The sequence below is a fragment of the Daldinia vernicosa genome (assembly GCF_022497035.1).
Source record: "Daldinia vernicosa strain CBS 139.73 unplaced genomic scaffold F5Y00scaffold_1, whole genome shotgun sequence".
Classification (NCBI taxonomy): domain Eukaryota; kingdom Fungi; phylum Ascomycota; class Sordariomycetes; order Xylariales; family Hypoxylaceae; genus Daldinia; species Daldinia vernicosa.
In genome coordinates this window covers 120,641-133,656 of record NW_025953917.1, presented here as the reverse complement: position 1 = coordinate 133,656, position 13,016 = coordinate 120,641, and the positions used below count along the sequence as shown (strand labels likewise).

The 13,016-nt window shown below is 48.1% G+C and overlaps 2 protein-coding genes across 2 annotated transcripts; one reads left to right on the top strand and one right to left on the bottom strand.

The window, feature by feature from the left end:
* Nucleotides 1–1,225: 1,225 nt before the first annotated feature.
* Nucleotides 1,226–9,980, bottom strand: F5Y00DRAFT_250253 (uncharacterized protein; the record flags this gene model as incomplete). Its single annotated transcript, XM_048009711.1, has 18 exons — nt 1,226–2,386; nt 2,437–3,462; nt 3,760–4,196; nt 4,252–4,340; nt 4,397–4,458; nt 4,513–4,836; nt 4,911–4,994; nt 5,052–5,721; nt 5,818–6,251; nt 6,314–6,392; nt 6,465–7,170; nt 7,698–7,737; nt 7,804–8,391; nt 8,573–8,729; nt 8,788–8,872; nt 8,928–9,276; nt 9,480–9,763; nt 9,893–9,980. The coding sequence occupies 18 exons, from the start codon at nt 9,978–9,980 to the stop codon at nt 1,226–1,228; spliced, it is 6,663 nt and encodes a 2,220-aa protein (XP_047870009.1).
* Nucleotides 9,981–10,769: 789 nt separating this feature from the next.
* F5Y00DRAFT_222245 (serine hydrolase-domain-containing protein) lies at nt 10,770–11,919 on the top strand. Its single transcript, XM_048005693.1, has 2 exons — nt 10,770–10,872; nt 11,368–11,919. Exons 1-2 carry the CDS (start codon nt 10,828–10,830, stop codon nt 11,854–11,856), a joined length of 534 nt encoding a protein of 177 aa, XP_047870008.1. The 5' UTR covers nt 10,770–10,827; the 3' UTR covers nt 11,857–11,919.
* The last annotated feature ends 1,097 nt before the right edge of the window (nt 11,920–13,016 follow it).

The window sequence follows — 13,016 nt, the reverse complement described above, 5'->3', positions numbered from 1 at the left end:
CTATTTTACTTTGGATAGTCTAAACTCTTGCATAGAAAACACTTGCGATGTATCGTTTAATATACCAAGTCGATCATTGTAACAATATAGCATCAAAATTTTAGCCTTAGTAAAACAACTGTATTATTAAACATCTACAAAGAGCTGGTTTTATATCTTCGTAGCTAAAGGATTGTTGTAAACAATGAATACCAGCCTATTTGTTGAAAGAACTTGTAAGCATAGCACGGAAAACTTGGATACACAAGTGGAAAATATACGAGGTTGTGTTAGTACCGACAAAAATGTAAAGTAAATAATCTAAGCACTATTTACCGGTTTAGATTAATTATCATGTCAGCGCATTGGACATTTATTCTCATAGGGATGTGGGGAGTACTCTAGACGTCTAAAGCGCCAAAGATGCGCCGCTGTATCTACGTAGGTAGCATAGAGCAGACCAATAGACGTAAACGTCATCATCATCATCATCTAATAGGGATGTTTTCGCGACGATAACGAATTAGTTTATGTCTACTGGGTGTGTAGACTGTATCCTAAGAACCAGCAATCGGTTTGCAAGTGTCTTAACAGGTTACTCCTATCGTCGCCTTTAAGCTTACCTAATGATAATCGACTTTCTCACGACGACGGATTTACTACCAGTATCGACATAACCTTGCACCATACGGAGGGTTCGACCTGAAGCTGACATGACGGTGGACTTGATATATTAGTAAATCCTATAATATGAAGTTGCTAGCATGGAAACGTAGGCTATACCTAGAAACGCACTGGAACTGTTTGATGATCGTTGTATTTCTCTTGCATTAATTGCTTGATGCTGAATAACCAATCGGATTTGGTGTCAGGGTATAGTGGGCCAGGGGTGGCTATAGGGGCAGAGGGGTCCATCTACTATATATAAGAGGCGCGAAGCGCCCTCGTCAGAGAATAGAAGGCCAGGCGTTACTAGTTCATTACAATCTATTACTTGGTCTACCTACCTTGTACATTCACTTCGTGTATGACTAACCTCACCGGGCATTAATCCTGACATTTGGGTGGCTAATGTAATATTTATACGAAGAATACGAAAAAAATTGGCCTTAAAGTAAAAGATAGTATGGTTCTTAGTAAATTCAAATATAAATCACCAGATCTTAAGCAGGATTTATAGGTCATTTTATAAATTAACGACGAAATGTTCCACTACACCTATCTCCATCCCCTACTTTTGCCACCACTACTCCGTCCACTCCGCCTTGCGATACTTGCTCCTTGCCGCGGCTAAAGAACTCACACCTGCAATAGAAGTGCTCCCTAGGATGTGAAAGATGGCAAAGTCGACCTGAAGCTCCTTTGCAAACCAGCTGCGCAGGTCAACAGCCACGAGCGAGTCCACGCCGTAGCTGTGCATCGGCTGGGTAGCGTCGAGCTCTTCGACTGGTAGAGAAAGGGTATCGGCTAACTTCTTCACGAGTGCCTTCGTCACGGCAGCACTCGCCTCTGTGAGAGATGATGCAGCGGCGAACGCCGTCTCAAAGTTTACCACGTCCGAGGAAGCTGTTCCGGCGTCTCCATTTGACATGTTGGTGAGAACCTGCCGGAACAACGGCCTTGTGAGCCAGTACGCAACATCCGTGTTTGGCTGATCCGCAGCGGCGTCGTGTACGATGGTCTGGCAATCCAAGGAGTTGGCATAAGACTCCGCCGGGTTGCAGTAGTAGTCTAGCAACGCAAAGAGCTGTGGCTCGGTCATGGGGTTGAAAAAGGACCTGGCGCGGAACTTTTCCAGCAACGACTTGTCTCCGCTGAGGACGCCAGTCGAGAGGAAGAGGCCGAGGTTAATGGACGCAGCTCGCTCGCCCTTGGATATGCGGTACTGCGCGAGGGCGTCTTTGAATGTGTTGCCCGCGGCGTAGTTGGACTGGCCTCTGTTGCCGATGATGGCGGAGATGGAGGAGAAGAGCACAAAAAAGTCCATGCCATCTGGGAGCAAGGAATGCAAGTTCCAAGACCCTTGGATCTTTGGCAGCGTCGACTCCTTCCACGACTCAAAAGTCATACCCTCAAACATGCCGTCTCGAAGGACCATTGATGACTGGATACAACCTCGGACGGCAGGCATATCTCTAAGGCACTCGTCCAACACAAGTCTAAGTGCCTTTTGATCAGCAATATCACAGGCTGGGGTCTTTACTTTAGTTCCGCTACGGGCTAGCTCGGCGACGAGTTCTTGGGCCTCGGTGGACTTGGCACCGGATCGTGAGAGGAGTATGAGATGCCGGGCGCCACGCTCGACGAACCAGCGCGAGACGCTTCGACCAAGGCCTCCAAGGCCTCCGGCGATGATGTATGTCGCATCGGTGTCGAATCGGAAGCTTGGCCTTACGTCTCGAACCACCTGAAAGCTATTAGCAATCATTACTCGAGCCATCCCGGAATGCAACTTACATTGACGGTATCATCCGACCTAAACTCAACCACAACCTTGCCCATATTGTCTCTGCTCTGCATGGTACGGAAAGAATTTTCTATTTCAGAAACGCCATAGACTTGGAGAGGCTCTGCCGGTTGGAGAAAGCCGCTTTCGACAAGAGGCAAGATATCTTCCATAGCCTTGCGAACAACCTGCGGCCGCTCCAAGCTCATAGCAAGAACATCGACAGCTCTGAACGTGACGTTCTTCTCGAAGGAAGACATTGCTAGTTTACTGTGAGAAGTGATGTTTTTCTTTCCCAGCTCGATAAATCGACCATAAGGGGCGATGCACTCCCAAGATGCGACTAAGCCCTCTCCAGAGAGGGCGTTGAGGATGACGTCCGCCCCGACACCCCGCGTAAGTCGTTTGATGCCGCTGCAGAAGGCTGTCTCGCGGCTTGAGAAGATGTGTTCCGCTGGGATCCCATAGCGGTCCACGAGGAATTGCTTCTTCTTCTCGGTGCTAACGGTTGTGAATACCACGGCACCCAGGTGAAGAGCTACTTGGATGGCAGCTTGCCCTGTGGCTCCGGCGCCGGAGTGGATTAGAACAGTCTCTGTAGGACACAGCTTGGCTACTTCTTTGAGCGAGTACCAGGAAGTCGCAAAGTTAAATGGGATGGCTGCGGCGATTGAAAAGGGTATGCTGCTAGGGATACGGACGGCGGACCGACAATCAACACGAGCGAAGCTCTTGAAGCTGTCGAGACACACGGCAGCTACACGTGTGCCTACGGCGAGGTCTTCACAGTGCTCTCCGCATCTTGTCACAATTCCTGCGCATTCTGTGCCAGCGGTACGTTGGTTCAACCGGCCCTGGACGATCAAGACGTCGCGGAAGCTGACGCCGGCACTCATGACATGGATCTCAATCTCGTATGGCTTCAATTCGGCAGACCTCCCAACGTTGTCCTCAATAAAATGGAGGCTGTTGAGGAGGCCTGGCGTGCCAATGTCTAGGCGAAGTGGAATACCGTCTCCAAAAGTTGCCTGGCGCCTCTGATGCGAGACTTGATGCTCATGAAGTCTTGTGTTCATTCGGTTAGCTGAGGTGAGACGTGGAATATGGAGCAGCCCCTGGTCCTCCATATACTCGGTGTCTATCCCTTCAGAGATAACCATCAGTCTTGCTAATTGTAGGATAGATTCTCTTCTGTGGCTGTTGATGCATCCATCCCCCTCTAGCATGAGAGAGACAAGAGTAACTCCCGCAAGCTCTGAGTGCAAGACTCTCAGCAAGCCATCGATAATGTGGTGATTTGGGTCTGGAGAACGGAAGCCACCTCCCCTATTGACCCAAATAAGTCGAGGCGAGCAGGTCAGGAGTTTCTTGAGGATATGAAAGAGCTCCGGACTGATGTTAAGCCATACTGGGTCATGAAGCTCTAGTAAACTGATAACCACCGTCTCTGGACTAAGTATGATATTCCGGGCTTGGTCCAGAGACGCAAGCTGAGCTGATATGCCTTTGGCCTCGGCGTCGCTCTTGATTTCATCTGCTTGAACCTGCTGCGCCTGATCCGTGCCATGGAGGATGACGAGACTAGTCTTTGCCGCCGTTGTTGCAGGCGTTTCCGGAAGTCTCGTTGAGATTATGACGCTATATGAGTGGCAGATCGGATGTTTGAAATCATCTAGCTCTATCTCACTTCCCGAGAAGCCGGTCTTGAGAAGAAGTTTATTCCACTGCCTCTTATCCATGCATGGACTGTCTTGACGGTACTCTTCCGAGCCTTGGTGGTGTTTTTATTAGCCCGAGTCATCACGACAATTCGACAAGCCACTTACTAGACCACCAACTTTCTAGAAGACCAAATATGAAGCATGCGGTGACAGCACCGGGTTTGATGTTTTCTAACAGAATAAGCTTGCCTCCACTGGCTGGTGTTAGCTAACATCAATTCCCGACAGCGTGAACAAGAACCTGACTCACGGCCGAAGTAGTTTATGGCAGTTCTTCAATGCCATCGTCATGTCTGATGTGGTGTAGGAGATCTGATAATTAGCATCCTATCAAATATATGTGCGTGGGGTTTGTATAAAACATACCATGGAGCAGATAATGACATCGTAAGTTCCGTCCTCGAAACCTTGGGCCTGCGTATCAAGTTCAATGTCGAGGGCCTTGGGTTGCATTCTTTGGTATGGACGTCTATCCGGACTTCCGTCAGAACGGAGGTCAGAGTTATAGGATGAGACATCAGCATAGTCAAATTGACCGTAACGCGGACTATTACTGCCATTTTCATGATTCACGAGTACGTTCATAAGCTGATCAACCATGGTAGTAGACCCAATTCCCAACTGGAGGAACTTGGCTGCCGGTTTCTTGTGCACATAAGCATCAATGTAATTTCCGAGTTTCTTGAAGCACTTCATATATTGGCACTGTACGCTGTTAATATCTTGAAGATTCTCAAGCTGAGAACGTAGGCCGGTAATCTTACCATCTCAGAGATGAGGCCTTCGATTGAGTCTCGAGATAGCACATCCGAGACTTCGACTTGGCCTTCCAAGATCTCTACTAGCCTCTGGGAAATATCGGCATAAAGAAATCCTTGCCTACTGGCTGAGGCAACCCTCTGTGCCAGTTCAAGTACTTCATTTTCAGGACGAGGCACCCGGCTTGGAGCATCGGTACTGGAATTGTATAGTTCAAGCCGTTTTGCTTGCTGATCCAACCAATTGAGATATTTGTGCATATGAGAGTTGTTTGCAAGGGCAATCGATGATTTGCTCTTGAGTCTGTCATGCGTGTCCTTAATAGTCATTGCAAGCAGGGTCTGTAGGTCATGGTAATGAGCAACGGGCTCATTATCCTCTGTAGCAGTAGGCTCATAATAATCTAAGACACTATCAACGGAGTTTAGGTCTAGGTCAGGCTTCCATTGAATGTTATAGCACCTGTCTTGGACATTCTGCTCCGAGACTTCGGATGCATCAGCGGAGGCAATAATAGTCGTTCTGACCCCTTTCATCTCTATAAGGACCTTTTCACCCGATGTGTTAAATGCGGTAATGTTAGAAGATGTTTCACGAAGCCCCGTCCATTGAGTCTGGACATGGACCTGGACAGAATCAGAGTTAGGGTGGCTCAAACCGATAGCTGATATCCAGAGTCTGTCAATATATGTTGGGATGGCCGTAGACATTGTTTCAATACCGCCCTTCGTGTAGACGGCAAATATGGTCTGAAAGATGCCATCAAATGTGGTTGGGTGAATGACATGGTGCTGTGCGATACTAGCCTTTTCGTAACTGGACCACTGGAAAGTATCTACCTTTGATATTACTTGCTCCTGTTCGTCATAAGACATTTCTGTTATAGGACGGAATGTAGGACCATATCCATACCCACAGCGGGAGAGGAGATCGTATAGGCCTCGTACGTTAACTGAGGTGCTGCATTTGCGGATGCAGTCTCGATAGGTCTGCGTGTGGCTCTCATGCCAAGCCTTCTGTTCCTTACGGGTATCGATGTCGGCGTCCCCCGTGGCGTACAGGACTTGAATGCATCCGTTGCAATTTTCAACCCACTTGTCCCCGTCGAAGGTGCAGATGGAGAAATCAAATAAAGGTGAATCTTTGGGGTCTGATTTGCTCCTTGGCTTGAGATACGTATCGACCTCGATGCCTCGGGACGCCGCGGGGATGTTGAGTGCTGAATGGAAGCTTATATTCTTCAGCACGAAGCCTGTGACCTCGCCTTCTGACTCGCCGAGCTGTTTCGCAGCCTCTAGGGCTTTGACTATCATACCGGCGGCCGGGTACAAAATAGCGCCGTTAATCTAACAACCTTAGTCAGTACATGCGATCTCTAGAACAATCCAGGCCGGCGCGGGTGTTTCACCTTGTGATCTTCGATCCATGGTAGCTCTGCAATGGAGATAATGTTCCGCCATTGTGCTTGAAGAGGATTCCAGTCCTGGCTCGGTGTACCCAATAGATCCAGCCTACCAAAACGGCGAAAGCGGCTATCCCTACTAAGCCGACTTTCATACCAGTATTCCTTTGTGTGATTGAAGTCATATTCAGGTAGAGTAGACAGTGCTTTTGGCGAGGCGGCTGATGTGTTACCAGCCGCCATTGGCCGGTTAACACGATCAAGGTCAAGGGCGTAGCCCGCACAATGTAGCCGGCCAGCGGCCTCGAGCGTGCTGTGAATGGCAGATACCTTGCGCCGGAGTATTGAAATGTAAGCGACGTTTTTTTCTTGGTTGATCGATCGAAGAATGTCCCTCACAGGTCCCTGAAGAGCAGCGTGAGGGCCAATCTCCACGAGATGGTTAACAGAGACCATGCGATGGTGGCGGCCATCTAGTTTCTTCACGATACTAGATGATGACTGAGAGCAGAGCCTCGATAGTGCATCTGTAAAGAGAACCGGTTGCACCATGTTTTTGACCCAATACTCACCCCGTGAAAGATTATGGGGATCGATCAACGACCCAGTCACGGAGGATATCATGATTGGAGACGACTTGTCTGGTTGCTGGCTAGTGAGATTACCGAGGCAGGCAAGATAATTCTCGGAAATTTCCTTCATCTGAAACGAATGGTAGGCCACAGTGACCTTGAGTTTGCGAGCGAACACGCGATTGCGGTCCAAGAGGGCTTGGAGGCAATCGAGATGCGCTGCGTCTCCAGATATTGTCAGGTTCTTGGGACTGTTCACACAGGCAATTTCAAGCCTAGTAGATCCAAGCTCTTCCGAGACACTTTGCAGATACGGCCTGATTTCTTCTCTAGATAATCCAACAGACGACATGCCCCATTTACCTTTGCCGTCGCTATTTCCCAGCGTAGACGCTAACTTGCCGCGAAAGTAAGCGATCCTCCAGGCTGACTCTCGGGTTAAGGCTTTTGCAGTATATCTAATATCGAACTAATTAGCTCACGGAAAGATTCCGGAAGGTCAATAAGCTCTTACGCCGCTGCAATTTCACCAGAAGAGTGGCCAATCACTCCGGTTGGACGAATCCCAAAAGACTCCAGGAGGTCAACCAAGGCTACCTGAAGTGCCGTGCAAAGAGATTGACTGTATTCAGTGAAATTTACATTGCTTTCGGATTCACTCTTTTGTAGTTCGTCTGTCAGATAAGCAATCAGTATCAAGGTTGCAAGATTAAAGATGATGAAGCCGGCATTCTTACCTAGGAGATCCCAAGAACAGCCAAGCGTCTTCAAATGGATACCAGCTTCAAGCAGGCTGTTCCTAAAGACAGGGTACATACCAAGTAGCTCTCGTCCCATGGCAAACCACTGCGCACCTTGCTAGAGAAACCACAAGTTAGTATAAAGAGCTGATTTACTTGGGAGCTAATAAGTTTGTGATATTACCCCGGTGAATACGAACGCGAGGCTCGGCGATGACGCTGCTTTTATAGGAATAGATAGTTGGCTAGTGAGCCCTTGCATCCTGTCACGGCCCTTGGCCACCGTAAATGTCCGCCAGAGGAAATGTGTTCTCCGATACGCTAATGTGTAAGCTAAGTCTCGAAGATAGGTCTTATTGTTCTCTTGTGAGGTGGAAAGGTGGTCAAAGTACTGCGCCCAACTCTCCTTGAGGCGGCCGATACCACTCTCATCGGCTGCGGACCATACGAGGACTTGTGTCTCTATTGGATCCTCAGATTGTTGTACCGCGTCTGCTCCAGCCTTTGTGAGATGTGAGCTGTTATTCATATCATTGTTTCTATTACCTCTATTGGATCCGTTGACGTGATGGACAGTATCGTCATTGTGGACAGCGTCAACTCTGTTCGCTTCGTTCATGTGCTCGTTGCCGTTAGGCTGGGCACTGTCTGCGGTGCCACTGGCTTCATTTTCCACACGGAGTCCGTTCACATGGCCGAAGCCGATTTGGCAAGCGTGAAGGTGCCTCTGGATAGGCTCAGGGACAGTGTTGTGGTTCCCTTTTAGACCGTGCTGTAGAAGATGGTTGTATGCGTCCTCTATGATCACATGGCTGTTGGATCCACCAAATCCAAAGGACTGAACCGACGCTCGACGTAGTCCTTTGCAAGGCCAAGGAACTGCTTCTATCGGTACCTGAGGGCTGTTTAGCATGCTGGGCACGTTTGTTCCGAACTAAATCAAGGTGTCTTACCTTGATGTTCAAGAACTCTGCGTCAATCTTGGGATTTAGTCGCTCGAAGTTGGCATTGGGAGGAATTATCCCCCTTTCAAGCGCCAGTATCACTTTGATGACACCAGCTACACCACTAGCTCCCTCTAGATGGCCAATGTTGGACTTTACCGATCCTCTAACGAATGGTCAGTTTGGCTAAGAAGGCCCCAGGGTAGGACGGGGTGGGGTTATACACATAAAGCGGTTCCTCAGGAGACCGATAATGGCGGAATACGCTGCCAATGGCACCTGTCTCCAGAGGGTCCCCTACGGGAGTTCCTAAGGTAGTGTTAGCACCCTGAACGTCTGACCTAATGGATTATACGGGACTAACCTGTTCCGTGAGCCTCGAAATATCGTGTTGAGCCCATATCAAGCCCCGCCTTCTTGTATGTGAAGCGAATCAAGGACTCTTGTGCTTCTTTGCTTGGTTGTGTTAGACTTGGTGTTTTTCCGTCTTGATTGGAAGAGGAAGATCTGATAACAGCTCGAATTGTATCGCCATCATCAAGGGCACGCTGCAAAGGCTTTATTACAAGGACGCCGAAGCCTTCACCTCTACCGTACCCATTGGCACGATGATCAAAGCTAAAGCACCGACTGTCTTTAGATAAGAAACCCAGGTTATCCATGGTGGCCATGAACTCTGGGTTGAAAATTACGTTGCATCCGCATGCGAGACCCTGATAGAAAAATTAATAGCTAGAGGTTGTCGAGGATCACTATGAACACTCACCATCTCAGAATCCCCACTCCATATTGATTGACACGCCAGATCCATTGCCAAAAGACTGCTGGAGCACGCAGTATCTATGTTGGCACTAGGCCCAGCGAGATCGAAGAACCAGCTAACTCGATTCGCCAAGATACTCATCTGAGTACCTACAGTGTCGTATTTCGGCGGTGCCAAGGGATCTTTTGGTAGCAACATGGCGTAGTCGTTATTAAAGCACCCCGTATATACGCAAGTTTTGGTGCCTGCGATTCGTTCAATCGGGATACCAGCGTTCTCGATTGCTCGATAGACCGTCTCAAGCATGAAACGTTGGCTAGGGTCCATAGCTTCTGCCTCGGCAGCGCCAATGGAGAAGAACGGTGCATCAAATGCTCCAAGACTGCCCTTTATGAAGTGACCACCACGCATAGACATGGAATCTAAGCGTGATCGATCTGGGTGGTGAAAGGCGGAGATATTCATCCTCTCCATGGGGATATCGGTCGAAGTACATCGCTTTGAGACGAGCATATCCCAAAATGCCTCCGCAGATGTAGAATCTTGGGGGAATCGAAACGACATACCGACGACAGCCAACGGAACAAGTCCGCCTGATGGCATGGCCCCTGAAGCCGTCCCTGACTCTCTCTGGTGAGCCTGACGGACCGTCATCTTTGTATAGATGTTATTGTAAGTTTTTTGGTACGAGCATGAATCTGGAGTTTCTTGAGCGTGTTATGGCGATGATTTGGTTGCGAAAGAGCATATCATTTTTAAGACAGTACGCTGAATAGACCACTTCGTAGTATGTTTCATAACATTTCATAGCGTATAACATAATTCATAGCTTATTCCACAGCTTACATATATCTCGTTATTGCACTAGATGTTCCCAAAATTATTAGATTAGTAACGACGTAATTTAGCCTTGCATGCTTTACCGCCGTCACTCGCAATGCCGTACGCTATTTCATGCAAGAACATACTCCCCTAACCCAAAGTAGAAGAGTCGGCGCTCATGGACAAGAAAAGACAGCTGAATTCAAACGCGGATGCATCTTGCTCAGCCATTGACGTCGAATGAGCTCCCCTTGCAGCCTCTTCTCAAGGCATCGGTATCTTCCATACCAAATTCCCAGATGGAAGTGCCCATGGTGCTCAACGGGGGATCGGGATTGGATGTAGGGTCCTTGTTCCGACCCAAGTTAGGGACTCAACGTGTCGAATTCACTGGCTAGTTCTCGTTGTAGAGTGAGACATCGAAGGATAGCCAAGCCTAGCCCTACTAGAGTCTAGGCGATTTGCATGCATGCATGAGCTATCCGCCGGCCCGCGCCGTCTATTAGGTCAGATAGGTAGATTAATTGGGGTGGCGGAATGGCGTCAAAGAGGAGATCCCATACTGGCCATAGCGGTATGGGCTGTATGGGCTGTATGGGCTGTATGGGCTGTATGGGCTGTATGGGCTGTATGGGCTGTATGGGCCATGGTGTGACGGCATTCTGGGCGGGCGGACAAAATGTTCAAGAGATCGGCCGTTGAGATAGAAGCGCCACAAATCCGGCTGTACGTAGATCGTTAGTAGGTGTTCCTACTTATTTCTATCATATCATCATAGCAATACGAATCAAGTTCACCAACAACGAAGCTAAAGATACTCGGTAAACTCGGAAATATGCGCTTTCTCTGGTATGGTCCGCAATACTGCCCAATGAATCCTTCTAACGAGTAGCAGTCTTCACGGTCGAGGTACCAACTCAAAGGTCTGTAAGCATTGAATGTTGAATGAGAAGCCGTAGCTGATATTTCGAACATGAATAGGTATTTGAGATGCAAACTGGTAAGTCTAGTCTTCAACTACAGGATCCTCGCGCTCATGCCTCTAGCCGCTATTCGATATGAGCTAGGCGATCACCATACCTATGATTTCGTCGAGGGTGTGGTTCCCTGGGAGATAGATCCTGGTAAGTGTCGCCATAGCTCAGGTTCAACCGAGTGATTTAGGGCTAAATTTTGAACAGAGATCAAGCACTTGCTACCGAGTGGATATGAGACTTACACGTACTTCGACTACACTTCAGAAAAGTCTACCCGCAAAGCGGTGGACGACTTGGATAGGTTTCTGCAGACCGATGGCCCATATGATGGAGTTATCGCTTTTAGCCAGGCCGCCTCCCTTGTGGGCACCTGGATGCTGCGCCAAGTAAAAAAAGAAAAATACAACCACCCTGGTTTCAAGTGCGCCATTTTCCTGTCCGCTGCTCTTCTCCCGTATGACTTTGAGCAGCTAGAGGAGGGTCGCCTCCAGCTAGTGACGACTGCAGAGGTTGGTGAAGCCATTAGCATCCCGACAGCGCACGTGTGGGGGGAAGAGGATCGATTTTCCGATGCAGCGAAGGACTTTACCAATTTGTGTAAGTCAGACGTCAAATCTGTATTCATCCATAAGGGAGGACACGAAGTCCCAGGAGCTAGCTCCAAAGAGGCTGTATCGCGTGCTGTCAACATTATCCGCCGAGCGATTCAGCTCTCGGAGGCGGCCCATTAAAGGGGACAGACAATATTGAAGGTTTCTAGTTTCTAGTGAAAAAAAAAAAAACTAGAATTCGGATTATACTAGGCACTACGGAATAGGTTAACTACCTAGGTTAATTTACGGTAGTTAAAAGCTCCGCAACCAATAGTTGTGATGTTAGTCAGCCATGTCAGGTGACCTAAAATCTCTCTTTTCTTGTCGTTATTATATTATTAGGTAGTTTTACTAGTCTACTACCTAGTGCCTCGTTCGTTCTCACAATCTCAACACAATTGGTTAGGTACCTTAGGTAGGTCAGATCATCAGTAGGTACCTTAGGTAATTTCATCAACATCGCCTCATCTAACGTCTTAATAAGTACCTAAGGTACCTAACGTATCGGCCGTGTGACAATACTTTACCTTTAAGACGTTGACGATATGCACTAGCTAACATTTCATCACACTTGTGATTAGTATTTGTTGCCTCACCGTTAGATATATTCGTTCAAAGGTTTTCTGCTACCGCTCCTTTGCAAAAGCAAGTTTCTAACCGTCACGATTCGTATAGCTATAGCTATAGGAACTCCACTTTTATCAACTCGATGGTCCTGTCGTGCAACGTAATTAATTATGTTTGCCGCTACGGAATCCCGATACTGCCTAGATCTATTCTTGGTCGAAGCTGAGAAGTGAATTGTCCGATGAAAAATTTGATCTGTAACGCCATGCCGATCACCATGTCTATCACGGCTCAGGCAGAAAGTACCTAATCTTCCACTTCCAAGGTACCAAGAGAATCGATTGGAAAATCGTAGTCTGTGGCTGGGTGACTCTAAGACAACAGGTCGCTAGGTCATGTAGTCGGCGGCAAAGATGGGTGGATGAGGTGATGGGGCGGCTTTTACGCTCCTAGTGGCATAATGGATATTGTTAGCTTGGTATTAATACCACTCTTTAGTGATCGGGAGCGTGTGGAATACGTCAAGAATGCACTTCGAGTAGGTAATCTAGAGCCGAATCAAGTTCGTATCTTAGGTACGTAACCACAAAAACACTAGGTATGTCAAAAGGATTGCAAAAACCATTATAGCAAAACGCCAGTCTAATTCAGAACCCAGAATCCCCAACATACAACATCCAACATCCATTCCAACGTTAGCAAGACGGCAACGATATGACGGTCATTAAAAA

Bases quoted from the DNA above. Each gene is read 5' to 3' on its own strand.
- F5Y00DRAFT_222245 (XM_048005693.1), top strand. From the start codon at position 10,828: ATGTTCAAGAGATCGGCCGTTGAGATAGAAGCGCCACAAATCCGG. The intron at 10,873-11,367 runs CTGTACGTAGAT...TATGAGACTTAC, and splicing joins TAGAAGCGCCACAAATCCGG to ACGTACTTCGACTACACTTC.